Raw genomic sequence first — 26761 nt, 5'->3', positions numbered from 1 at the left:
TGGAACTGACTGCGGTTAGTATATTGGCACGTTAGCATATGACGCCGGCGTCACACCAACATCTCTAGGTTAAACGCGTGATGACTGCGCCGTACCAACAGCCACACACTATGTACCGTTTGAGAGGTATCGAATATTAGTCTCAATTTATGCCAACCAAAAAAAAGATAGAATCTCAATCTGGTGTTACGGTCCCAATTGGTGGCTTTCCATTCCTCAGCCTTTCGCCTTCCCCCCCCCCCGGCATTGTTCAATCAAGCCCATTTCACTCTATTTTCCCTCGCCAGCACGTTTCACGCCTCCTGCGACATCGTTTGCGCCCTTTTCAATGCTCGTAGCCACATCGGCGAGGCCCCTGGCTACGGGCCGGCCAGCACTACCTGTGGCGCCCTCAACCTGCGTTTGGGAAGATTCAAAATCAGTATTTTGTGGCGTATATGCAAATGCGGTTGTGAATATACTGCTTACCGTCTCACCAACGCCTCTTCCAAGGGCACCAACTACGCCACCCAGAGTGTTTGTGACACCCCCAACAGTGTTTCCAACGGTAGAGGTTACAAACTTCACACCAGAGGTAACGCCACTTTCATTTTGTCCGATGGGCATCTTGTTTATCTGGATCGCGTCTCGACAGGGTAGTAGTGATTTGTGTTTTTCCGATTCTAGGTTCGGGATTGCTTTACGGTAACAATAGAGTTTTGGTTTGTTGCAGACTTAGTAGATAGGAGTGTCGGTGGAGTCTATGCCGTCCTACTGGATCTAGTGCATTTATGTGGTGGTAGATGGGTGACGTCATGGGGCTTTGCAACACCAGACGCAGCGTGTTTTCAGGAAATCTTGCACTTTACAGCCCCCCAGGCTCAGCCCTTGCAACCCTCATAAGAGCCTTGTTTTCTGTTTGCCACAGGAGATGTTGCGTGGCCATCCTGGTGCACGTCGTCTGTTGCTGCTTGGCTTCTACACAGTTGGACAGATCTCATGTGTAGTAACCCTTTGCATATGTCATATAGATAGATGTAGGGTCATCACTGAGTATCGCAAAACCATAGGATCCCCTGGAGGTTACCCTTGGTATTACTTGTAGTGTTGAAGATCATGGCGATCATTCGATCCTTCGTGTCGTTGTCCTTGGAACCCATTGCTCACAGGCTTGGCCAGCACCTCTTACCATAGTAGGCAAGTGTGTAGGGATCTGTTCTTCAACGGCAACAAAGGTGGAATCCTGTTGTAGATGAAAGTGTAAGAACATACACTGCGCCCATCCACATGGACATACGGCCGTTAAGGGATCCGGGCCGGGAATTTGATCAATCTCGCCCGGGGCGCCTGAAGAACGCGCAGTCCACGGGATGCGAGCTCATGAAATCCCATCGCGTGCCATTGGTCGATATCATCTAGAAGGATGCTAGCCCAACAACGCCGGGCGAAAATATCTTTGCGACTTGCAAAAGCATATCGGACTTACGGCCGAAGACTTCTGCTGGCGGAGGTTTGTTATCGCCGACTTCAAGTTCAGATAGCTGTAAAGCCGTGAAGCTCACTGCAGAATTTTGTGGGCAAATAGTCAACTATCCCACTTCTTGTGCTGATGAATCAATCAAATCAATAAGCGATTGCTTTACAATTACTCAAATTTCATGAGCATACCCCTTTGAAGAACTGGGAACATCCGATCTGAAGTTGGAAAAGCAAAAAGCTCAACCATACCCAAAACTACGCCAGCAGGGCACGACCCAAGGAATCGCCAAAGAACGCAGAGAGAACAAAATGACCTCTCTCTTCCCACATCCGGCCTATGCCGAGGATCAGCCGTATGCGCGCAGCATCTTGTACCTTCACGTTATGCGCGCTTCGGCCATGTCCTTTTCCTTTTTCTCGCTTGCGCGCTTCCCAGCCGCTGTCGTTGGAGCGCGCTACAATAAGACGCCGATCGATTATAACGTCATACTCGCGCGTACACTGAAGACAGCGGGTCGTGGGCTTGTGTTGGGAACAGCAGCAGGTGTGGTCATGACGTGGAGCCGCATGAGAGGACTTGAAGAGATTGAATGGAAAGATCGATCGTGGAGGATATTGGAAAACAATGGCGAGGTAAAGACGGACTGGGTCACGCTGGGTGCTGCAAGCGGAGGTGCGGTTGCTGTCTTGATTGCTGCACGGAGAGGGAGAATGAAGATGCCCATCGGTGGTGCGGTGCTAGGTGGAGCAGGCGCTGGTATGGCAGTTGGAGTGCCGTATATGATTGCATCGTTTGTGGCAGGAAGAAAGCCTGCTTGAATCTGATGACGAAAAGGGTGAGCAGCGATAGCGAGAGCTTGGAAAGAGAGAAGCTGGAGTTAAGGAGTCCCAAATGGCCTTTGTAATCTTGTAATGTGCAAGGCGATCTGGTGGATCCGTATCGTTGAGTGAATATCAGTTACAGGTGAGTTTGTATACATCTCTATGGAGATGAGTCCAAATCTTTAGATTATAAGCGTATGTTGACGTATATCTTTACCTTCGACCTGTTTGCTCAACTTGCTGTGCAGTTCAACCAAACATACCGGACTCTTCCTCTATAGCACAGTCAATAGTCAACCGTATTTGTGTCCTGAGGCTTAAGACAAGCCCTACAGAGGCACACTCAACTCGAGAACGTGCCCTACTTCCAATAATAGGTCCAATTCCAATGCATTGGTGAGACGACCAAGAGTATTGGACGAAGCAAAGACAAAACATTTCAGTATGCATAGTCAGTAGAGAAGAGCGTGGGCCACTGCTTGGACGATGCCAATATGTGGCTAACAGGTCCAGGTCTTCGGAGACGATTCTGCTAGGTTGATAGTTTGGATATTACCTGCACCATCCCTGGCCTGTAGGTGAGCATTGTCCATTTCTTGTATTCCTGGGCGCATATGAGTCTGATTCACTGGCAGTGGTTTCAGAAACATAGTTTCAAGGCGAGTACGACGACTGCAAGGATGGCTGCGTATAGGCCACTTGACAGTCGAAGCAAGTGCCGGGTAGAGTGTGGTGTATGCACGCATTCCGGGAAAGCTCGACATGAAGTCTGGCCTATAGTGTTTGTCTGTTAGTGCCTAGTAGTAGGGGTGGTATACTACCACGCATATTTGTTGCTGCATTTGTTTGTTTGGTTTGGCTGGATTGGAACGTTCTTGTGATGGAGCTTAGTCCTGGACATATAGCAGAGGGAGCTATAGCATATACCCCTCGTTGTGAAGGTTGAAATTATCCATCCGACCACGCCAGCCCAACACAGGCTTCGATGCCTATTGCTGAGGGTAAACGCCCCCTTGGCGGATTTGTTGCTTGGGCTGGTGTGTTGGTCTGAACGCGATATTGGCTGTTGGGCCAATCGGGCATATTTTTTTTCCAGTAGTCGCTCGGTCGGGAGTGACGCGGCACAGACGGACAAGGCAGAGGGCTAGACGCGTGCATGTTCCGTGCACAGGGTCCATGGAGAGGCTTGGAGGACGGGCACGCGCCACTTTGTCGTGGGGCTTACGGGCATCTGGCAATCTTGATGGTTCGTGTTTGCAGGCACAGGCGGCGGTGTGAACGCTTGCCGGCGGACGGAGCAATACGTTTAGAGTGGCGGGGCGCATGTAACCGACAATGGGGCCCCCGAGCGAGGGCGGAACGTGAGACGTCTGACCAGAGGATTAGGCGTTGGTTCGGCAATGGCAGCCGTGTGGTGTCGTCTGGGATGTGGCAATGGATGGCAGCGTAGCAGCATACTGTGGATGTTTGTCCGGCTTCGTCATTGGGGAGGTTACGGCAATTTAGAGTAGTAGTAGCAGCAGCAGTACCAGCAGAGTGAATAGAGTGCATGTGAATCAATCAAGTCGGCGATTGCCGAATTGCGGGGAGGGTGATATATCGTCGGTGGGAAGTGTGGGGAAGAGGAATGCCAATGGTAGAGAATACTTGGTTACCACGAGGCAGGCGACCAGGGGCAGGATGATTAAGAAGGTGGCGACGCGACAAATGGCAGCCCGTCGCGTGTGCATGTGCATGGTGATGGCATGCACATGGGACGAGAGACAAGCACAAGGCAAACGTGGTGCACGCAGTGGCAACGGCTTGCTGGGCCTCTCAAATGCCATTGCCCCGGCTCCCGTTTCAGTACCCAAGCTCCGCCGATCCCTGCCAGGTGCACAGCAGCATGGTTCATCTTCTCGGCCTGGGATATCAAAAGCAGCTTAATTTCTCCTTGCGGCCAGACTAAAACGAGACCCCTCTTCGTCGCTGCTACGAGCATCCTTCAAATACGATACACACGCCCGTCCACCAACCCGGCGCATTCTCGAGCCTAAGAACCATGCCACTGACCTGTTGACGACTTGGACTTGGACATCTACATCTACCTACCTCTTCCATACATCCCACAACCATATACATCCATCCACAAATCATGGCGCGACATGTCCGAAACACTCTCATCCCCCTCCACCTCTTTGCCCTTCTTGCTCATGCCGCCAATCTCAACTACTCGGGCGAAGCCGTCACTACGCGGTACTGGGACTGCTGTAAACCATCGTGCGGGTGGAATGGCAAGGCCGATTTCAGCAGCCCCGTGGAGTCGTGTACAGCAGACAACAAGCCTACCAACCCTGCCGCTGGCACTGGCTGTAACGGCGGTGATGCATTCCAGTGTGCCGACCAGCAGCCATGGGCTATCAACGACACAATGTCCTATGGCTTTGCCGGTGTCTACATCATGCCGGCCCTCACGCGCGGCGGCATCGAGGACGCTTGGTGTTGCGCATGCTACCAGCTGGATTTCACCAGTGACCCACTGATCGGAAAGAGCATGATTATCCAGGCCTCAAACACCGCCTACGACATTACAACAACAAACCGCTTCACCCTTGCAGTAAGTCACCTTTTTTTGGAAGCCCGCTCGATAGTGCAGTGCAGAACTGAGTCTTTACCAGGTACCCGGTGGCAACACAACATCAGTCGACGGATGCGCCAAGCAGTATGGCGTCGACCAATCCGTCTTTGGCCAGAGGATGGAGGGCGTCAGTTCGAGCAACGACTGTGCAAACCTACCCGAGGCCCTGAGAGCGGGATGCCGGTGGCGCTTTGATTGGCTCCAGGACGCGTCGTTCCCCAGGTATTTGATTTCCACTGCCGGCTACACCATGCAGCCCAGTACTAACATTGCACAGCGCCAATTTCAAGCGTGTTGTGTGCCCAGCCGAGATTACAGCCAAGAGCAACTGTGTGCGCAACGACGACAAACGGCTTGCTTCGGGCGAGTCGACTTCCGCCGCCCACAGTCTCAGCCCTAGTCTGCCTCATACTATGGCTCTCGTTGCCGCCACGATGCTAGCCCTAATATCCGTATAGCATCGGCCATGTTCCCTGCGCGTCACGTTCCTGCGGCCCGCCTACGATCCGTCACTCTGTTCATTTCGCTTGCCCTCCTTTGCCCTCTCGAAGCCGGGACTGATGGCATCGTCAGATGACAAAGAAAGGACAAGCCCATTTCATGCATGGATACCCTACCCGATAAAATACCCGCATTGACACGCCCACCCTCCGTGTTCAGACCGGACTCGCTCAGGACTCGGAGTCGCCGGTGATGTGCTGATGCATAAGTGGCTTTTCCCCGGTTTTTTTCTCTCTCAGTCTAGCATCATCTGGCCACCAATGGAAAGGGTGTATGTAAAAAAGATGACATGTACGCTATTACGATTGATCTGCATATTGGTGTTTGGAAAGCTTTTTATCATTAGTGGTTGCCGGTATATGGACCACATTTAGCCTTTGGAGCGTTCAGTGCTCTCGTGAGAATGATGATCACTTTGTTCTTGACCACTCAAACTACTCCATGTTCAGTCACGCCTCTACTTCTAAGCATGAATATATGCCTTGTACGCAGATCCTGGTGTGATATCGGACGAGAACTAGTGGGGCAGTATCTGTGGGAAACGGTGAAGTGGCTTGCTGGGACGCCAGCTGGTTGGTCCAGTGGATACAATGATCCAGGCATTCCAATACACCTTGAGCAGCTGGCCGTCAGCCAATACTCCACGCCGGATCAACAGGATGCAAATCACTTTATTGCGATTTACCCTGGTTCCCGTCGCTGAACTCTAATGACTGCTGAAGCCGCGGCCACTTCCCCAAAAGAAGAGGTTCCCCGGATTTTATGTAAATGCAAAAAGTAAGCAAAAACCCATTAGTTCACATACGGCAAAAGCACTCACGCGAGCGCTAAGGGACATAGTAGCGTGGTGACTGTTGTAGCACTACACCACAAAAACCACATCATTTAGGCAGATTGACAAGTAAGCACAGAGGACTAACACGTCCAGGGCAGTGCCCTTGCCATTAGCCTCGCAAAAAGACTGCCTTTTTGCTCGCCCGATGCGAATGCGCGCGGCCTTGAATGGGTGGGCAGTTAAATTATCCATATGAGCCGTGGAGCAGGGGTAGTGCAGCCTCGAATATATTAATCGTCGCCCAACGTGGCAACGGAAAAACAATGTGGAGAAGAACGAGGGGCACACGCGCACATGGCTGGTGATGTGCGAGTATTTCTCTTTTTGCCACTGGATGTGCGGGAGCGCATTATCCCGTGCAATTATGCAGGTGCGCAACGTACTTGTGTGTGTGTGTGTGTGAGTGAGTGTGTGAGTGTGTGTGTACATGTGTGCGTGTGTGGCAGGTGTTGGGACAGTAGGATGTCGACTGGAACAAGGGCGCAAAGGGAAGGGGGAAATTTGACCTTCGCTATGCACACCAATTGCCTACTTGGTCGCTTCGACCGACCTACGCGACGACACCTCTTCTTATGCTCAGCTCATCATCACACTACATCTGGACACTTGTGTGTGTGTGTGTGTGTGTGTGTGTGTGTGTGTGTGTGTGTGTGTGTGTGTGTGTGACTTGTACTAGGCGTCGCGTATACGTACACTCCCGCGCTAGATTGATCTTCGTATTTGCTACTAACCGACTGCCTTGCTGGGACACTTTTGTTACATTTGTGATACTTACTCGTTGCAACCGGATGGCCGCTGCCGGCATAGTAGGTACGTACCTACGTGGATACTCCGACAGACGCCGACAACACCAACAGCCGACGACGACGATGCAAGGCCTTCATATCGACGTATGTCCGGACAAGGTTGGCAAACGGTTCCGCCTGCACCCGCTGGCCCAACAGCCCCAGGTTGACGTCTGACAGCCGTCAACGAAACAAGAAAGAGCGAATAGGCGCCGCAACTTTGTTACATAAATCCACCGAGACCTGGCCTCAGTACCGAAACCGAACCACCAAGGAACGACACCATGGGCAATGTTGAGAAATCCTGAAACTGTGCCAAAAGCCCCAGTGCCTAGCTCGCAACACGGTACTGGTGCGGATACCCTACGTAGATCTCCACGTCCTAATATGGAACACGAGCTCTGGTCGGCCCTTTGACGCCCGAGTATGCCTTGCATTGTACTTGCTTACACTTACTACGTCTTTCGTTGCGACACGGTTGGCTACTCAATTCTTGCTTATCTTTTCTCTCAAACCGCCATGTTTACTAGTGGGAAAGTAGCCAAGGACATTTCTCTTCTTGGACACAACAAGTAGAAACAGTCCGATCGGACCACGTCAGCAGGCAGCATGCTCGTAAGCGCAGTCCACACTGCACTCTTGGTATTTCTTAGGCCGACCCTAGCATCAAAACAGTAACAGGTGTAAGTCCAAGACAGGCAGTGCAAGTCTCACACTTGTGTTAGTGCAACGGCCGGGGCCCAGAAAAAGAAAAGATAAAGGAAAAGAAAAAGTAAGACCGAACCGATACGAACATCTGAAGCACCAGCAGCCTGATCATCCAATATCCCATTTCCACAAACGCGCAATGTCGATGATTCCTCAACGTCCCCACTTCCACATGCTGTACCCACAACCCGATCCATAAGCTCCAAGTTCCAGAACCTCTCCGGGCCTCCAACTTATTTTTTCATCTCCGAATCTAATCGTAACGATCTAATCTCCGACTCCAACTTTGTCATGACCACCGCAACCACCAACGCATACGTGCGCCGGAGAAGAACATGTACACAGTAAGTAAAGAAGGGCGAGTAAGAAAGCAATGTCGTCTCGCTTCATCCGCCCATTCTATACGCCGACCTATTAAGACAAGGAAACCTACGTTTCCCTCCCGCCGTTTGTGGAAATATAAAATTACCGCAATGGGACCCCCTAGTAATGCGTAGGATCTACGTACTTTGCACACAGTAATCTTAACCCTTTCTTCTTAACAGCAACCACCTATAGCCCCCCCCCTTTCCCTTCTACGTCATCCCCTTCATTTTAAACAAAAAAAGTCGCGCGCACACATACTTCCTCGGACGGAAGTCTAAAAGGTGTAAAAGATGGTTCGATAAGATTTTGCAATAAAAGTTTACGAGATGGAAAAAAAAGCAACCCTCAAAATAATATAAAATTTCCCGACTGAAACTTTAGTATCTCCTCTGCAAGTAAGAATGTATCCACAGAGAAGAACCAACAACCGCCAAGTATCGTAAAAAAAAAAGTCCAAAACGTAGCTATCATAGTGACATCACTCCCATCACTTCCCATCCAACTTCCCAAAACCTCCACCCTTCTGCTTCACAATATAGATGAGTAAAGTAAGTAAGTAAACTATACGCGCGCGCGCACACCCCCATTCCGCTCCGCCTTTCTCTCTCTCGCAAACCATCCCATATCCTTCCATCGGGGTACCCACTTTCCTCCCCTTCCCGCGGACCACCCCCTGGTAAAAACTCACCGGCTCGGTATCCTTCCCCTCCCTTCCCCCCATCCCCGCCACTGACATCAAAGGGGGGGTGAGGGAAGCGACAAGCAACAAGAACATGAGAACAACACGAGGCGTTGGCGGGAAGCAAGGAAAGTGTGGGAAAGGGGACCCGGTGTGACGGGGCGATATGGGACAGGCGTGTTTCAGGGGGGTTACGTGGATATATGTGGGGATGGCTTTTTGGGATCGCGTGGGTTTCGGAGGAGGGGGGGGGGAAGGAAAGGATCGAAGAAGAGGGGTGGGTGGGTGGGTGTTCTGTCTGATGGGCTCGTTGGTACGTAGTATGTAGTTACGAAGAAGAAATGATGTTGTACAAGGGCAAAAGAAAGTAGAGGGTGGCGAATGTTGAATTGTTTCTGATTTTTCTTACAAAAAATATATGTATATATGTGGTAAGGGTAGGTTTGGGCCGTTTAAAAAAAAAGCATAAACAGTGAAGCGAAAAAAAAGGAAGGGAAAAAAGAGGTAGTAGGGTATGCACTGCATAATGCTTCTCTCCTCTGTGGTGTTCAACACTCTCCATGTCGTAGTGGTGTGGTATATAACAAACGACCAACCAACCAACCAACCAACCTTCCCTTTGCCAGGCCGCATGCGGCACCCACCCGCCCCAGCTCAAAAGCGATCGTAACGGGGAAAAAAAAAGCCCAAAACCCTTTTGTCGCATGAAGATAGAAAAAAAAAGTGTGACATGGTATCATTACAAGAAACTCCCCCCATATACTTCCCTGCGTAGCCCAAAAGTGAACAAAAAGAAAGACAAAACAAAGAACGGAGGGGGATATCATAAATCTCATAACCTACGCTGCTCTCCACCCCAACTCCTCGTCCTCGGGTGATACGGATAAATCCCTTCTTCCTCATCCTCCTCATCCTCGTCATACTCGCCCGCATCCCCAATCCCGCGCAACCGAACCGGCGAAAGCGGCGTAATGGGACTATGCAAGAGGGTAGCAGCCGAGTACCTTCTGCCGCCAGGCACCACCGTTGTGGGGCTGACAGGCGGCGACTCGAGTTCCAGGCTCTTGCAGCCCATGCTTCCTCTGCCGTACTTGCTGTCGACGAGGGTAGGAGCGGATTCGAGACTGCTGCCTACGCTACGGACAGACTCGAGGATGTTGGCGTCGCCCTTTTCGCAGTTGCTTGCTGCGGCGTAGCGGTCTTGGCTGTTGCGGCGCGAGGGGCGGGAGAAGTAGGTGCGTTTTGGGGGGTTGGAGGTGACGATTTTGCTGGGGAGACGGGGTTTCTTGCATTCGGTGATGTGGGTTGTTGCTCCAGGTTTGTTGGTGGTAGAAGGGGAGCCTGAGGTCGAGGTGCGCGTGGCGAGGCTGCTGGAGAAGTCGTCTTGGATGCAAGGGAGGATCTTGTTGAACATGCGGACTTTGACGCTTTTCTTAGAGTTGCGGCGCGTGTAGCGGCTGTCGCCGGCCGAGGAGCTCGAGAGGTCCCATTGCTGCCAGTTGTTGTCGGTGCGGGCCTCGCGGTCCATGGGCGTGGCTTTTGTGCGGAAGTTGAAGATCCAGCGGGTGACGAGACCACGGAGGATGGGAATGTTGGCGACGATGATGGCGACATTGTTTTCAATGTGATTGATGCAGTAGTCGATTGGATAGGTCCAGTCAGGCTTGAAGAGCGTGTACAGGCGGTCGCGGTACGAGAGGTAGATCTTCGCGGCCCCAATAGCAGTGACCCTATACACAGGGTTAGTTGGTTCGTCTTGGCCATGACATGGACTTGACTTACGCAAGACTGCAGGTGAAGACTGCCAGTACCACAAGACGGGAGCGTAGACGGGCACTCATCATCCTGCGGACAATGATAAACGGAATAGGGAGGATCAAAACGTCAGTGAGGAGGTTGGCGCAAGTAACCCAGATCAACATCTCGCCCATCTTGTGGCGGCCCATGCAGTGCAGACCACCAAAGGTTCGCGGCTTCCACGTGTTGCCGGTAAGAGGTGGGCAGATGAAGATGTAGAGGCACCATGGAATCAAAGCGCTCCCTACGGTGAAGATAAGGATGGCGTAGAGTGCCCGCCTCAGCCATTGGATCACGGAACCAGCGCGAAGAAGGAGAAGGATGATTGATGCTTTGACCAGTGGCAAGATGGGAATGTTCAACAAGTTGAAGGCCATGACAACCTAGACGCTGTCAGTGTACAGTCAGGTCGCATTGACGCTATACATACAGCGTAGTACTCGTCATAGTTTGGTTCAATCTCATCTGGAGGGACTTGCCAGATATGGACACCAACATGCCACATCTTGACATCTGTGCTTGGTTAGCAAGCCGTAAACGGGCATTGACAATAGCGGTGGTATACGTACGTCTGTATGAAGGCCCTATGAGGGCTATTGACAGTAGCAGAGGAAGTATGATAAGCCAGTCATCTATTGCAACACGCCGTCAGTTCCCTGTGTCGCATTGTCCAAAAGGGCAAGGGCAGCAAAGCAGCTTACCCCAACTCAAGCGCAGATTCAGCTTCCGGCGCGTGTATATTCTCAGAATAACAAAAATGGAGGCCAGAAGCGGAGTGCCAATGATGACACCCAAGCAGGTGAGCTGAAGAGGATAAGTAGGCATGGTTATTGACGAAGCCTGCCGGCAGAAAACGTGGAGAAGTCGCAAAACGGCATCTCAGCACTTTTTTGCTTTGAAGGGGTGAGCATTCGCATATAAACGCCTGCAGCAAGCCAGCACAAGGCAAGCCCAAGGCAGGCCCAAGGTCAAGTGCAGGCGAGAAGCGGCAATCCTTGCCCTCGACCCTTGGCCCTTTGGGTGGGCGCCTCGACAGGCACAGCATCCCCGCAATTCCGTTGCCTCGCTGCATATTAACATGCACGGAACGAATCAAGTATGCCCGAAGCCTCTCCAGGTGCGCTGCGGTCTAGTCTCGCGGGCGTCGCACTCACGTGGGTCGCACTCTATGAGGACGGTGGGCTCTGGCCGTGGCAACCATGCCGCATGCGTTTGGTGCGACAGGACATGATCTGGCGCCTTTCGCCGCACATCTCCCTTCATTCCCTTCTCTAACGCCCCATCACCGTGGCCGGCTTTGCTGACAGCGGTGGCGGCACGCTGGGAACAGGGCGCGCGCCTCGGGCATCCGGCCGTGTGGGTTGCACCAGGCCATGACAAAAAAAATAACAATAAAAGGCTGTGTGTCCAGCTGGCTTTTCCCAGGGCTCACCCGGAAGCGGTCGAGGCGAGCAAAGACTGAACTCAGCAGCGCTAGGACGGAGGGCGTTGGTGTATCAGCCTTTTCCTGGATCCTGGACCGCCCAAAAGGGTGTTGAGTAACCGATCCTTGCTGCAGAGCGAATCTGGGGGGGGCCCGCCTGTTAATGTCGACAGCACCAATCATGCGTTGCACGTAAAGTAAATACGGCGCTACTGACAATATACACGTATGTAGATATACACTTAGCATGGCATCCACCAAGGCTCCAAGCGGGTCCTGAGGGCAAAACGGTCGCGATGCTGCCGGCGTCTGGGGCAGGGCAGTGTGGAGGCCATCTGAGTAGGTCCATGTGTCCATGGAAGGATGGGTACCCGCCGTCTGCAACGCCTACTGTGTAAGTATGTACTAAGTACTACCCGTCGGTTCCAGGAGCTCAGGCCATGGTTCAGCACGCGTCAGGCTCCGTCCCGTCAGTGTTTCGTCCAAGCGACTGTGCAAGTGGGCACGACTGACTCCAAGACAAAGAGAGGGAGAGAGAGAGAGAGGCCTGTTTCGCATCGTATCGTATCGTATCGTCAAACTGGCCGTCTTGTACGGGCTCCACTCGCACCTTGACATATCTGCCCATCTTGGTGTACAAGACTACTCTACGACGCTTGTGCCTTCATCTACTGTCATTGCCACTACCGCCCGCCAGGCGAACCACAGCACAGCAAACTGCCGGTGACCCGTGCGCCCTTATATTAAATCGCCCGCGACGCCGGAAACACTGCCCTGGTGAGGTCATCTGGCTGGCGGGGTTGCTCTTCTGCCTCGCATCATGCTAGCCCTTAACACGCCCTGCTATCCAATGTCTTGTTTTGCCGCCCCCAGATCTCGCTTCTGCTACTATGCATTGTGTTTCCATGACCAAAAACCACATGACTCTGTTGCCCATCTCGGTCCCAATTCTTCCTCACTACTCATACATTGTTAAAGTGCAAAATGCCCGGCTTATTTCCCGGAGCCTATCGAATCATGCATGCGCCCGACGCCAGCCATCATGTCTTCGACGCATGACATTACCCGAGTGATTGCGCCCGTCACTCGCCTGCCTCTTTTTTTTTGTTTCCCACCTCTTCCATTTCTGCTTTGCCATGTGCTCCCGCCACCTGCTTTCTTCTAGAACACTACCCCGGGCCTAGTCGCTTTTCAACATGCTATCCACCAAGTCCCCAAGCGGACCCCAAAAGTCTTTGCTTCCATTCGCCAGCCCATGCTCGTCGATGAAAAGCACGTAGTGCTTGAAGCTAGTGTTGAGGTGTGGCTCTAGCCCTAGCTCGATGATGACGGGGTAGTGGTGACAGTAGATGTGTGCATAGACTCGGTACAGCCGCTTGAACATGTTGCGGATAAGAGATGGGAACGCCTTGGGAAATGGCACCCCAATCCGCGACGGGAACATGGCTTCGTTGTCTACGTTGGATTGGACCCACGCCATGAGGTGTTCAATGTATTCCGGTGCCGGCATCTTGGTAGGCTTCTTGTAGTTTTCCGAATCTTGCCAGAGGTACTCGAATCTGATCACTGTCAACAAGATGCCCAAGCCATGCCCAGTCGCTGCCTTACTCGTCTGTAGCCTTCATCTCAGGACAGCTCTGAGGCGAGCAAAACTCGGTGATGGAGCCATAGAGCAGGTTGATTTGGTTGTAAAAGTCGACGACTGCGCTCGCGAATCAGCTGGCTTCGGCCTCATCTTCAGCACAATGCGCACCATTGACTGCCAGCCACTCGTCCTTGTCTTCCCCCTCAGGCAACCTGACCGCTTTCCTTAGGCTTCCGCTACCGAGCGTAGCCTCTGCATACTGCTTGAGCTGCCAGCTGCTCGTGCCTCGGTTTCCCTTTTGTGGCTTGAAGGGTGCGCGCGTTCGTGGGTTACTAGACCATGGGCAAAGTCAGTCTCTCTCCGCCCAAGAATCTCTGTTGCGCATGCGCTTGGGGAGTAAGAGGGCCACCAACACGGTAGTTATAAAGTTGGACATCTTGTCAAGTCGCGCTACTTTGTATATATCTGCTGCTGCACGTCTGTTTTCTATTCTCTGGTCTGGGCGTCTGAGGAATGCGCAACCGTTTTGAGCGAATGAGCGAGTGAGTAGCAGAAAATCCCTTTGCGACAGAGGCTGCGAGGTAAGAGGGCGAAGAAGCGCTTGTTGATGACGTTGGGCTGGCTTGGTCGGGTTCAGGAGTGACGATGGTGTTTAGGCCCCGCAACAAACAATCGATAATCGCCGGCCGCAACCACCACCGCCCACCTCCACTACACTAGCACGTGATACGCCTAGTTCCCCTTGTCAAACAGGCACATGCATCTCATTGACACACGATACACTTCGCGTGTTATAGATACGCCATGCATTATCTACATGGTTACTTTTTCAGGCGACAAATCATCAAAGGAATCAACGCCACCAATGTATGGAGAAAACAAATACTCTGCATATACTGCGCCTCTATCATGAATCTAGCATCTAACCCTCTCACTAGGTGACAATTCCATCCACCAAATGCTACATCCTCTAACAGACATGTCGCATCCGCAATGCTTTTCTCATGGCTTATTTGCTAAAGTACGGATCTTGCTCAAAGTAATCGCCATCGTCACGTCTACGCCCGTTGCGGTTTCCGTTTCTGCCTCGCGTATCGGGCGTATCATCCATCGTTTCCAACTCGTCCGCCTCGTAGTCTTGCATGCCCTTCTTGATACGCTGGAGCTGTCCACTGACGTAGTGGTTCAGACGATCCTCCATAGCTAACTTTTGCTCAATCGCTGCTTGGTCCAATACACCGACTGAGTTCTTGCGCCTCACCGGGCCTGTTTCATCATCATAGTCTTCTTCGCCGTTGGTCGACGTCTCTCCCCAGTCACTTCGGAAGCCGATGCTACGGCTTGTCGATGATCGACGAAGAGCGTGGCGTTTGGCCGGTTTGCCCGCAGGCGTAAAGACATCGTCAAAGTAGTGGCTAGCAGCACCAGTTGGTGTGCGTGGTGTCTGTGGGAGACGACAAGTCATACTGTCTCTCATTAGCTTTGTTATACTGCAATCTCATGAGCAAACTTACCCAGTGTCATGAATCATCTTCGCAATCAGACCGGTCCAGCCGCACTGATGTGTCGCTCCCAACCCACGTCCAGTGTCGCCATCGAAAAACTCATGGTACCACATGTAGTCTTTCCAGTTGGGATCAAAGTCGAGCATCTCATTTCCGTTGTTGATGGCTCTTCTGCCATCGTCTCCGCGGGCAAACAAATGCTGGAGACGATGCTGAATCTCCTCTGCTACGTGGCCAAGATGCATATAGTCACCAGAACCTGTAGGGCACTCAACCTTCAAGTTGTTGCCGTAGTAGAGATGGAACCTCTGGCAAGACTCGATAAGCAAGAAGTTTACCGCCAGCCAGATTGGGCCTCGCCAGTTGCTGTTGCCGCCGAAAAGGCCGCTGTCTGAATCACCCGGCAGGTAGGCCACCTCGTACTTTTCACCATTGACATCCATAGAGTAAGGATGGTCCTTGTGGTACTTTGAGAGTGATCGGATACCATGATCAGCCAAGAATTCATCTTCATCCAACATTCTCTTCATTATCCGCTTGAGACGGTCTTCGTTGACGAGTGACAGGAGCATACGGTTGCCCTGACCGCGTTTAGACAGCGTGTGAATATTACGCTTCGATTGCTCGGGGCGATTGGCGATAAACCATTCCACACGCTTCTTGAAACTGGGCAACCTGTTGATGATCTCTGGTTCAAGTGTCATGGTCGAATAGAGGGGAATCAGACCAACAAGAGAGCGGACGGGCATCTGATGACTCCATGGGCCACCCCATGAAATGGCATCGTAGTAGAAGCCGTCTTCTTCGTTCCATAGTGGCTTGGACTCGCCTTCGCTGCGGAATTGCATGGCGTCGCTAATCATGAGGAAGTGCTCGAAAAACTTGGAAGCCATGTCTTCGTAGATGCGGCGTCTCTTGGCAAGTTCGAGACAGATGTTCAGCATGTTCAGGCAGTAGAAGCCCATCCAGCCAGTGCTGTCGGCCTGCTCCAGAACACCGCCGGTCGGTAGAGGATCGGAACGGTTAAAGACACCAATATTGTCAAGACCCAAGAAACCACCCTCGAAGATGTTCTTCCCATCCGCGTCTTTTCGGTTGACCCACCAGGTGAAGTTGAGCAGCAGTTTCTGGAACACACGCTCAAGGCAGTCAAAGTCCTCGCGTCCATACATCTTACGCTCAATCTTGAACACCCTGAATAATGACCAGGCGTGAACTGGAGGGTTCACATCACCAAAATTCCATTCATAAGCCGGAAGTTGGCCGTTGGGATGCATGTACCACTCGCGTGTGAAGAGATCGAGCTGCTTCTTAGCAAAATCGGGATCGATCATTGCCAGTGTAATGCAATGGAACGCGCTGTCCCAGGCAGCAAAGAATGGATACTCCCAGGAGTCAGGCATGGAAAGAATGTCGTCCAGGTGCATGTGTTTCCACTCTTTGTTTCTTATTGCCTTTCTTTCAGGTGGCGGAGGGGGCATGGCCGGGTCACCATTGGCCCATTGGTCCCAGATGAAGTGGTAGTATTGCTTACACCACATCATACCGGAAAACGCTTGACGTTGGACATTGCGCAAGTCATCTGCAATTGGAAGAGGGCTTATCCTGTAGTAGAACTCGTCCGCCTCTGCGCGACGTTGCTCGATGATGTCGTCAAAGAGCTCTTCGTCGAGATAGCCGTCGTCTTTTCGCGAGAGCCTGAAGCGGACTACTGCACACTCGCCAGGCTGGACGCCCTCGCCTTCATCGAAAGCGTACCATGCGGCGCATTTGGTGCCCGTGTTTGCGGGGTTCACAGCGTCCTTTTCATCATCTACAATGTAGCGATGGAAAGCGTCCTTGACATATGGCGTCTTGTTCTCGACCTTCCATATGCCCTTGTAGTTGGTATCATTGTCGGTGAAGAGCAGCTCAGGCTGGATATCCTCGCCACTTGGACCGGTACCGGGAGACGGTGAAAGCTGAAAGTATCGGTCTCCGAGCTTGTGGTGTTTTGACTGAGCAGTCGTCGGGCCAATCTTAGTGATAGAAGGCTTTAGCTTTGGATCTTCGTGACCCCACGCCCAAGTGTTCCTGAACCAGCAGTGAGGCACTATGTGTAGTGGGGCTGGCTCTGGACCGCGATTGTAGGCTGTAACTCGAAAGCACAGCTCTTCCGGATCGTCAGCCTCTTTGGCAGTCTCAATGAATATGTCCCAATATCGGTCATCGTCGAAGATGCCAGTGTCTACAAGATTGTACTCAGGCTCGAGCCGTGTTCGCTTCGCGTTGGTCTCGATGAGATCTTCGTAGGGGAATTTCCGCTGAGGTAGCTTGTAGAGAAACTTCATGTACGAGTGCTACAAGTAACGTCAGTGAATTGATTCCAAACAGAACCAGGAACGTACAGTTGGGGTGTTGTCCAGGTGGAAATGGCACTCTTTGAGCGACTCGCCGTGGTTACCCTGAGGATTCGACAGTCCAAAAAGTCGCTCCTTCAAGAAATCACTATACAAAATCAGACGTCTGTCTCGTTTCTGTGCTCGAATTTACTCACTCCTTCTCATTCCAGAAAGCAAAGGCAATGTTCTGGAAGCCGTGCGAGTCGGAGACGCCAGCGATACCGTCCTCGCCCCAGCGGAAAGCACGCGACCGTGCCATGTCGTGCGTGAAATCTGCAGAAATTAGCAAAGACTGATAGAACAAATACAAAGAATTCACTTACGACTCCAAGCATCTCCATCATGGCTGTAAAGGAAAGTCGGTCAGCAAAAAGCGGCATCAAAGGGGACCATGGTCACTTACGAATAGTCTTCGCGGACTAGACGTGTGTCAGTACAGCTCAAACACGATTACACGGCATAAAACTGACCTGTTGCCCATTGCCGCTCAGCGACATAGGGACCCCATCGCTTCCAGTAAGCGGTGCGCTCGCGGTCCTGCTTGAGGCGCTGTTCCTCTTCGCAGAGGTATTCTTGATTCTCAATGAGAACCATTGTGACTGTAGGAGCCGGTGCGAGTGGGCTTCCGAGTTACTGTTAGGAAGGAAGAGTGGTGGGGTAGACGGCGCAAGGAGCGGCGTGGAGATAATAACTGCCTGCAGGCAGTATGGGGCAAACAATGGGGTAGTCCGACAGCCAAGATATTATTTCGAGAGGGGACTCGGGAGGAGGGGAGTATTGTACGCAGACAAGCGGTCTGAAAAAGAAAAAAAAGAAGGCAATTCTGAGGGCAATGGATGGATAAGAAGGACGACAGACGAGACAAGCGGTGGCCAGGCGGGTGTTGTTGAGCTAGCCCTTGCGAACCGTGGACGTGCAAGAATTCGCGATACAAAGTACATCATAGGTATCCGTGCATTGCGGCGGGACTTATCGCGAACGGCTGGCTTATGCCCACTCGAGTTTAACCTCTTCGCCCGCCCGGTTTCACGCCCATGTCGCTTGAGCCGCCGAAAACTGGCCCAGCGACGTTGCAAAAGACGTGTCGGGCTTGTATTGCACGTCATTGCTTCGACTTGGGCTTGACTGGACAAGTTGCGTCCCCAAAATCTCTGCGTCAAAGTGTTGAGCGAGCTTACTGCCACGATAGCAGGCGTTAGTGCCGGGTTGTTCCCCACCATGCCCATCGGCGATGATCAGCACTGGTCCAGCCCTCGGAGAGAGGCTCAATGGGCTGGGGGAGGTGGGGAATGGCTAGTCGTGACAGCCCCAGTCTCCGCGCTGTCTAGTGTAGTTCTTCACCCTGCACTGGGCAACAAAGACTTGGGGCATGCGGCATACGGCGACTGAGTAGTGTAACTGCACCTGACAGCTTATCCTGACATGCACATGCCAGCTGCTTCGCGCGTTGCACCGCACATCGCCATACGCCAATTCACGTGACGTTCCATGTTGCTGGTATGCTAGTACACCCTAGATATGCAGACAGCCCACTCTGTCATTACTTATCCCAATTGCCTTGCCAAGAACTCTTCAAAATTAATCTGTTCATGGCTGCGTGTCCATTCAATAGTCTGCTGACTTGTCGTATCTTCTATGTGGCCTTGTTGTAGCGAGTATGGATACCGCCGACGCATGTATCCCAGTCGCCAGGCTGTCTGTCTGCCCAAGGTTACCACATCGCTGGAGTCGACCATACCCCAACCCGCTAGTCGGCTTTGACACCAGAACAGCATACCAACTCTCCAAACGAGATGTCGTCGCATCATATCATCAGGACTGACCGTTCTATACATTATCCAGCCGCGACTACCAAGTTGCGTAGCCGGATGCTGTGCGTACTAGCCTACTCGGCCCGCCCAAGATTCCTCCTGCGTGCCGATACGACGGCGTTCCTCTTCCGCTGCAGGGGAGTAGCGAAGAAAGCTTGTGTCTTGGCCAAAGGCATACCCTCTTTCCATATCCATAGCAGCAGTTCTGCTGTAGTTTCGCAAGTACGATGACTTTTACAAAAGACATTCGCAACATGTGTATCGGTTATCAATGATTTCGTCGTAGAGGCCGACCAGAAACTTCTGGCACGAATCCAGAAAACCTTCAACCGAGCTGCTTTGGGCTATCTGCCACGGCGCTAAAGTCTGCATGAATGCAGTTGCGAAGTCCTTCATTGACCTGCGGCCATTGGGTACAAATTTAGACCTGAGCTGGTAGTAGATTTTGACGATCAGAAGAGCGCATACCAGTCGTGTATGCTCCGCCACAGACAGCACGACAGGCGTGACAGCCACCTGTGGGTCGATGTAGATCTGCATTGCAGCATTCATACTTTGTGCGACTATGTCTGCGGCCACGTCTACTTCGACGTAGATATCTACTAGACCGCGCATTTAGTCCGGGACATCACCCCCACTGCGGAGAAATTGAGAACAGATGACTGGCTATTGGTTCGAGTTAGCTTTCTCTAAAAGTTTAAGCGGCTTATCACTATCAAAGTCGTCACCGCTGATGTTGTGCAATGCGGTCGCAACATGTAGGAAGCCGGCGAAAGGCTGAGGGATTTCTGAGAGTGAACCTTGGATTACAATCTCTGGGTACTGAATACAAAGACTTCTGACATACAAGCTGACGCTCAGAAGCCTTTCAATCGAAATCATGTCGCACCTATTAAGTATCTATTGTATGTAGTCAGTTTCAAGCGCTTCTTGTGAGGCATTTCGTGAATCTTACAAGTAGTTGCAATTCTGCAGGCAAGTTAGTAAACTGGAAGACAGGTCTAGAGCCTCGTCTCAGGTTGCTAGTGGCTTTTTGTCTTGCATTTTGTGCCATTGAGTTGTGATGCGAGTGAGATGTAGAGATTGGGAGACTATAGTTGCCTACACATGTTGACGCTAGCGCCAATTACGGCAGATCCTCGGGCCGCGCAACGATGCTCAGGTACGTGGAAGTTCAACTAAGCCCAGTGCAACACATGCCCTTTACCATATCACCCCCGCACCCCCCGTATACAAGATGCTAGTCTCTCTCACAGTCGGAAAGGTCGATGCCGGTGTAGCCGTGCTGCTCACCGAAGACAAGCGCCTCGTGAGTGTCCTCAATGCCTTGCAGCACGCGAATCCACCCTAGCTGACGTCAATCCAGATCGAATTCCCCTCGATATTGCTTCCACCAGACATCTCTTCGGGGTCTATGGTGGATATTGACGTCGGGCGCAACTACAAGGCCGAAGCCGACGCACAGAAAGCCTTCCATGAGCTCCAGTCTGAGATCTTCCGCACCTTCGGTCAGCGCACGCCCTCGGCGCCTGTTCTCAAGTGTCGCAATGCCACGCAAACCTCCGTAGTCCTTGAATGGGACCCCATCGATATCGCAACCGCCGAGCTACGCAGCCTCACGCTCTACCGCAATGGTAACAAGGCTGGCACGATACCCAAGCCCACCGATCAGCACAGTACCAAGTTGAGTGGCCTGGCAGTCGACACAGAATACCAGTTTCACCTCGTCCTGAAAACTAGTGCAGGCACGTTCAGCAGCGAAAAGCTGAAGGTACAAACACACAAAATGACCGATCTGTCAGGTATTACCATTACCCCTGGCCACATGCCTGCAGCTCTTCGCGAGTCTCTACAGCGATCTGTGGAGCGAATCGGTGCTAAAATTGCGGACACTGTTCGCATTGACACGACGCATTTCATATGTACTGACGGACGAGGCCCAGCATGGGAGAAGGCAGTTGAGAACAACATTCCAGTTGTAGTGCCAGATTGGGTTATAGGATGCGAGAGGGAAGGAAGGATAGTTGGCGTTAGAGGCTACTACCTGAATGCCGATCCACGGCTACGGAGCGTCGGTGCCGGGTCTTCACAGCAGCAGTCTCAGCAATCATCACAACCGCAGCAGCAACAACAACAACAACCGCAGCAGCAGCAGCAGCAGCAACAGCAACAACAGCAACAACCAAGGAGTCCTATAATAAGCCCAAGGACTGAAATCACGCCACCCACTCCTGAGCAATCCAGGCAAGGCCGGGACGCAGAAGGTGCCGCACCACCTCCACCACCCAAAGATGACGTGAGCGAGAGAAGTGAGCGAAGCTCATTAGAGTCCAAGTCGCAAACAGAAGATCTGAAACCTCAATCTGGAAGGGAAAAGCAGCAAAGCGGAAGCGAAGCAGATGATTCAGAGCCAGAACCAAGTGACGAAAAATCTATAGAGGCGAGCCTACCCCAGAGAGTAAAACCAGGGCAGGCGTCTGTCGAAGAAGACGATAATGGAGAAAGCTTTCAAGATGTGCAGCTTTAGAAAAATGGTGCTGAGAGAGGATGTGGGCTGTGGACAGTTGTTGTTCGATCATAGCTTGAGTTGCGGGTTGTCCCACAACTCGCCTCCCGGTCGGGCACACCATAACTACCGTCAATGCTTACTTCTCTTACTCTCGAAAATCCTCCTTAACTACTGCATGCACTAGAAGATTGTAATGCATACCATTTTATCTAAGTCCGTATTTCTGGATATTACTGTCGATCCTCACAACGTCGCCTCCATGGTCCTGTTCCTCGCAAGCTATTGTTCATGGTTACAATTGCTACAATAAGACGCGTTGGTGTCCAACCAGTTTGACCTGACAAAGCTTATCTTGCAGCGTTAAATGACATTCGCAAAAGTATAGGATATTTGGAGAACAGATCTCGGCTACTCGGAATCTCGCGCAGAAGAGTCAGCACCTTATTGAGGACGGGAACAGTTGTCACTTTCTTATTGCCTTACTGTGTATGTCTGTCATATGATAATCCCGAGAGCATCCGGTCCGCCCTCACCCGGCTGGTACATACTTACGCAGCATATGGACAAGCTCACATTATGTAAGTCCTGTTATTGGAATAGAGGTATGTTCTTGAATCCCGTGCCGTCATTCAATGTCACTACAGGTACTACAACGTGTGTTTTCACGCAACTCCCTAGTCCATTCCAATCTTCTGTATATTCGATCTTGATAGAGGGTATCCACCATCCGATCCTTTTGATGAATAGTCTCGACTATTTGAGTAAATTTAGGTCAAGTTCCAATCACAGACATTTGTTTATGCTTCCAAACTGGATGCTAGCGTAGACGGAGCGTAAAATTGCGGAGTGCTGTCTCCAGATCAACGTATTCGGCCCTTCACCATTAACCTTGCGACAGCACGAACGGCACTCTACCCCTGGGCAACCCGTGCGGTGCTCACAGCGGAGTAGTAACTTTTCCTAACGTACCCTGTCGAAACTCAGTTTAGCGGGGAGTGGGGAGTTTGGAGATATATACTTTGGCGTCCGTCATCATATCCGATGTCTAGTGCGACTACGACTTTTCTTTCTTTCGAGACAGCGAAAAGGCAGAAAACATGGCCGTGTCCTTGCAGCTTCCACCTATATTCCTCTACCTCCAGTTTCCCATTCTTGTCTTGAATAACATCGTTGCGCTTGCGCTGGGACCTGAACGCCAGTTTCTGCGTGTGGCCATCAGCCTGCCCATACTTGTTGTGATCGCCGCGCAGTCACTATACCGAAAATGGGATGTCGGCTGGGGCTACAAGTACGGGGCCGAAACCTTTACGATGTGTCTGACTTATACATATATTGGTTGGATCCTTTTATCGATCCCGGACAAGGAGGGATGGTACAAGATCCAGTATGGCAAAGGAAACGAACAAGAGAAAGACAAAAATAAGATGACGAATGGCAAAATGAATGGTAATGATGTACCAGCGAACAAGAGATACCAATATGTACCAGGAGGTGCGGGTACAACTTTCTGGAGCCGATTGTGGTGGGCCACGCGTATTTCCTGTACAAACAGATATGTTGGTTGGAGTCAACAAGTCAAGGGTGTTGTCATGGAAGTTCCACCCGATTATCCTCGTCTGTAAGTTATTCCCTCAACCAACCCAAATCCTTCGCACGCCCCCACGACTGACACGCACCAAAAGTCGTTTCATTGTCGAAAAATCCATCACGGGTTTCCTATTCTGGGCAGCCTCAACTATCCTCACGGCACACTCCGCTGCATCCCCATACGGCACCTTTGTTGACTTGCAGCGTTCAAACGCAAAACCGTATCAGCCCTTCGCCCCAGATGCCCCCTTTTGGGCAGTCCGGTTCTGGTACACGTGGGTGCACATCCTAATCACGCGGTGCACCCTCGGAATTTGCTTCTCACTCACCAGTGCCCTTGCCGTCGCATTCGGCTTCGCGAACCCACGTGATTGTCCTTCTGGCTTCGGCAACCTCAGCGATCTTTGGAGCGTACGGCAAGCTTGGTCTGCGGTGTGGCACCAGCAGATACGCTTCATATGTAGCGCCCCGGCTATTTGGCTCGCTCACGATGTGTTCAAGTTTCCAAAAGGAAGCCCTGGATCAAGATTTGTGCGGCTTTTCGTGCCGTTCATTAATTCGGCAATTATCCACACTGTTGCGTCGATGCTGGTGAATCAGGCGTGGACCGATGATGGTGGGCTCGTGTTCTTCGGGAGCCAACCGGTGATTATCTTGGTCGAGGGTCATCTTATTGAGTTGGGGAAGAAGATGGGGTTCAGAGATAATTGGATGTGGCGGGTAGTGGGCTTTGTGTGGACGGTGATCATGATTGGATGGACTGCTGAGTATTGGGTCCGCAGACATATTAGTTATGGCATATGGGTACATGAAAGATGTCCTGATCTGTTTGGTATCGGACCTAAATAAGGTTGGATGTTAATTTCATGTCTCATTTGAGGTTGTATAGATTATAGAGCGAATTTTTGGGTTAATAGTAATGTTATGTTGCTCGTATTACATCAATCATCCGAAGCCGAGAAGTTCCTAAAATCCATTATCTATATATGAAAAGACAAATATTCCAAGTTTGGACCATCGGCAAACATGAGTCATTTCGCCAGAAACTCCCCCAAGCCGTTCAATGCCCAAACATCAACTTTAATTTATCCCAGTACGGCATCTCACCCAAACTCTCTCTCTCAAATCGGCCCACCAACCATACCCATTCTCAACCCTTCAACCCATCAAGAACCCCAACTTCCTATTAACAACCTCCAGCCTCTCCTTAACATTCCTTAACCTCTCATCACCCCTTTCCTCCGCCCCTTCCTTCCCCGCCCTCTTAGCCTTCTTCTCAAACCTCCCCTTCCACATCCCCACATAATTAACCACCCCCTGCCTCGCCCAAACCTGCCACCACTCTTCCTTCGCCCACCTCAGCAGCACTTCCTCCCTCGCACCCGCGTAGATCGCATCTGTCCAATACATACTTTCTTCTTTGGGACGCGGTGTGCAGAGCATGTACGGTGTGCCGGTGGAAAGGTCGAAGTGTGTCCAGCGGGTGAGACAGGCGAGTTTGGCTTCGATGGACATGCTGGGTGGTGGGGGGCGCGGGGAGAAGGGGATTAGGTGCAGGCGGGGGAGGGGGGGTAGGTGGATGGTTGTGGGTTGAGCTGAGGAGGGGGTGTTGGTGTATGTGATGATGGGGGTTGCGAGGTCCAGTGGTGGTTGTGGTGTTTCGTGGGAGGAGGTGGACTCGAGACCGGGTGGCGTCAGGGGTGTAGGTTTGAATGTGAGGGTGACTGATGCAATTGCGGTTTCCCATCCTTCTGTATCGATGGGGATGGCGTTCATAATGAGACCTGCGATTCGCTGTTCCTCGAGCTTTTTGAGATGGGCGGCGCGTTTGGTGTAGTACTGTTCTGCTGTGTTGGGGAACATGGTGAATACTTTGTCGCAGAGGGCGGATCTGGTGTGCTTGTACCATGCCTGAAGGTCTTGTGGGTTATTTTCCTCGCTGCTGGTTTCGGACTTTACAGTGTCGGGAGAACCAATGGCAAAACGGTAGCCAGGGTAGTGCTCGGGCACCCATTTCATGATGAAGTGAGTCCAGGGCGCAGATCGCTCTTCTAGTCGGTCTTGATAGTTTTCCTCGGCGAGCCGTGCAGCGAAATGTGCAGGATTGAAGAGCCATGAGCTAGCGAAATACTTATAGACTGGTAGCATGATCAGCATAATCTACGCTGCGCAACCAATGTTACTCAACAGACTTACTCTCTTCCTTGGTGCTGAACCCAGCATTCAAGATCCTGAAATCCAAACCAGCAATTCTCAAGACATCCTTGGGGTCCTTACTAATCCACACCATACTCCCGTTGTGATCCGTCTCTTCCACGTCTTCGACGCGAATGTGAATGCCTTCTGGGTCAATTGTGAGACCCAAGGGCTTAACCATACTTCCAATTATCTTGCTGCTACTCGCGTAGCCAAGTTCAAATGTGTACCATTCGAATAACTTTGGCTTGAAGCATACCTTGACATCGATCTGGATGAAGTAGTCTTCTCCGTCACATGGCGCATCGACGGCAAAATACATGCAATCATTAGTGAGATAGCCTCGACGGCCATGTGTGGTTTTGAAGACGTCTTTGATAAGCTGAACGGTTTCTTCCCAGGGGAAATCGTTTATGGTGTGGGTTCGTTGGAAATGCAACGGGCTACAAACTAGGAAGTCGACGTCACCGTAATCATTCTGAGGTACTTAGTAGATGAACCAATACTCTGCCTCTTAATCTTACCTTTTCGGGCATCTCAGTTGGAACGACTACATGTGTGAATACTGTTTGAAGTGCTGTAGTAGCTTTGGCTTTGGCTTTGCAGTATACGTCTAGATTGATGCGTGGACAATAGAGATTTTTGAAGGCATGACCGCCCATTGTGTAACGATGTAGTCGTACAAATGAGAGAGTAGGTTATGACCTGAATTTTTCCAAAAGATATAGATTTATGGAATTCAAGCAGAGGCGAGTGTTCTTGAGCAGATATAGTAATGGTGAATCTCTTTGACAGGAACCTGACAAGTAAAGCTAAGAGCAGGCTTCTTATCTCGAAGCATTGTATCTCGTAACATGACTACTGAAATTTGCATTCACTAGTATAATGTAGTTCTTATTTCGTATTCTAAATAGATATACAATGATAAGTGCTAAACAATCAGTGCCAGCTTTACCTTAATTGTGAAAGGAAAGTCCCCGGTATGACCGATTGCGACTGTGGGTCGGCACTAAATTTGGTACCCATTTCCAAAATAGTGCCGAATTCATACACATTTCGTGGGCTGCTGCGAACAAAAGTCTTGCACAATAGACTTTTACCATTATTTTTCTACTCATTTACTTTCACCTCCTAAGTTCACCACGAGAGATTTATATTGAGAGACTCAAAATCGTGAAACGTTCTCTATCAAAACT

General features: G+C 51.3%; 10 protein-coding genes across 10 annotated transcripts; 4 read left to right on the top strand and 6 right to left on the bottom strand.

Annotated features, from left to right (window-relative positions):
* Positions 1 to 270: 270 nt before the first annotated feature.
* Positions 271 to 606, bottom strand: COCMIDRAFT_2573 (uncharacterized protein; the record flags this gene model as incomplete). The annotated part of the gene is made up of 2 exons (XM_007686711.1): positions 271 to 396; positions 469 to 606. The coding sequence occupies 2 exons, from the start codon at positions 604 to 606 to the stop codon at positions 271 to 273; spliced, it is 264 nt and encodes an 87-aa protein (XP_007684901.1).
* A 1161-nt stretch (positions 607 to 1767) lies between these two features.
* COCMIDRAFT_33990 (uncharacterized protein) lies at positions 1768 to 2277 on the top strand (the record flags this gene model as incomplete). The annotated part of the gene is made up of 1 exon (XM_007686738.1): positions 1768 to 2277. One exon carries the CDS (start codon positions 1768 to 1770, stop codon positions 2275 to 2277), a length of 510 nt encoding a protein of 169 aa, XP_007684928.1.
* Positions 2278 to 4414: 2137 nt separating this feature from the next.
* COCMIDRAFT_87030 (glycoside hydrolase family 45 protein) lies at positions 4415 to 5355 on the top strand (the record flags this gene model as incomplete). Its single annotated transcript, XM_007686768.1, has 3 exons — positions 4415 to 4876; positions 4938 to 5119; positions 5175 to 5355. 3 exons carry the CDS (start codon positions 4415 to 4417, stop codon positions 5353 to 5355), a joined length of 825 nt encoding a protein of 274 aa, XP_007684958.1.
* A 4248-nt stretch (positions 5356 to 9603) lies between these two features.
* On the bottom strand, positions 9604 to 11393 carry COCMIDRAFT_87096 (uncharacterized protein; the record flags this gene model as incomplete). Its single annotated transcript, XM_007686767.1, has 5 exons — positions 9604 to 10501; positions 10554 to 10951; positions 10999 to 11081; positions 11138 to 11200; positions 11270 to 11393. 5 exons carry the CDS (start codon positions 11391 to 11393, stop codon positions 9604 to 9606), a joined length of 1566 nt encoding a protein of 521 aa, XP_007684957.1.
* Positions 11394 to 13171: 1778 nt separating this feature from the next.
* Positions 13172 to 14012, bottom strand: COCMIDRAFT_86942 (uncharacterized protein; the record flags this gene model as incomplete). The annotated part of the gene is made up of 4 exons (XM_007686766.1): positions 13172 to 13550; positions 13600 to 13693; positions 13745 to 13908; positions 13990 to 14012. 4 exons carry the CDS (start codon positions 14010 to 14012, stop codon positions 13172 to 13174), a joined length of 660 nt encoding a protein of 219 aa, XP_007684956.1.
* A 573-nt stretch (positions 14013 to 14585) lies between these two features.
* COCMIDRAFT_86951 (uncharacterized protein) lies at positions 14586 to 18056 on the bottom strand (the record flags this gene model as incomplete). Its single annotated transcript, XM_007686765.1, has 6 exons — positions 14586 to 15042; positions 15091 to 17420; positions 17469 to 17568; positions 17618 to 17735; positions 17786 to 17808; positions 17929 to 18056. 6 exons carry the CDS (start codon positions 18054 to 18056, stop codon positions 14586 to 14588), a joined length of 3156 nt encoding a protein of 1051 aa, XP_007684955.1.
* Positions 18057 to 19006: 950 nt separating this feature from the next.
* COCMIDRAFT_33986 (uncharacterized protein) lies at positions 19007 to 20327 on the bottom strand (the record flags this gene model as incomplete). Its single annotated transcript, XM_007686737.1, has 4 exons — positions 19007 to 19310; positions 19512 to 19875; positions 20002 to 20173; positions 20229 to 20327. The coding sequence occupies 4 exons, from the start codon at positions 20325 to 20327 to the stop codon at positions 19007 to 19009; spliced, it is 939 nt and encodes a 312-aa protein (XP_007684927.1).
* A 183-nt stretch (positions 20328 to 20510) lies between these two features.
* Positions 20511 to 21800, top strand: COCMIDRAFT_87077 (uncharacterized protein; the record flags this gene model as incomplete). Its single annotated transcript, XM_007686764.1, has 2 exons — positions 20511 to 20582; positions 20640 to 21800. The coding sequence occupies 2 exons, from the start codon at positions 20511 to 20513 to the stop codon at positions 21798 to 21800; spliced, it is 1233 nt and encodes a 410-aa protein (XP_007684954.1).
* Positions 21801 to 22879: 1079 nt separating this feature from the next.
* COCMIDRAFT_23675 (uncharacterized protein) lies at positions 22880 to 24218 on the top strand (the record flags this gene model as incomplete). Its single annotated transcript, XM_007686724.1, has 2 exons — positions 22880 to 23400; positions 23465 to 24218. The coding sequence occupies 2 exons, from the start codon at positions 22880 to 22882 to the stop codon at positions 24216 to 24218; spliced, it is 1275 nt and encodes a 424-aa protein (XP_007684914.1).
* Positions 24219 to 24623: 405 nt separating this feature from the next.
* On the bottom strand, positions 24624 to 26227 carry COCMIDRAFT_56151 (uncharacterized protein; the record flags this gene model as incomplete). Its single annotated transcript, XM_007686763.1, has 4 exons — positions 24624 to 24690; positions 24883 to 25507; positions 25566 to 26043; positions 26090 to 26227. Coding segments are annotated over 4 exons (1308 nt in total), but the record flags the coding sequence as incomplete, so codon positions are not given.
* Positions 26228 to 26761: the final 534 nt, after the last annotated feature.

Source organism: Bipolaris oryzae (genome assembly GCF_000523455.1).
Source record: "Bipolaris oryzae ATCC 44560 unplaced genomic scaffold scaffold_22, whole genome shotgun sequence".
NCBI classification, from domain to species: domain Eukaryota; kingdom Fungi; phylum Ascomycota; class Dothideomycetes; order Pleosporales; family Pleosporaceae; genus Bipolaris; species Bipolaris oryzae.
Note: the sequence above shows the minus strand (reverse complement) of the source record. Positions and strands in the feature narration are given on the sequence as shown.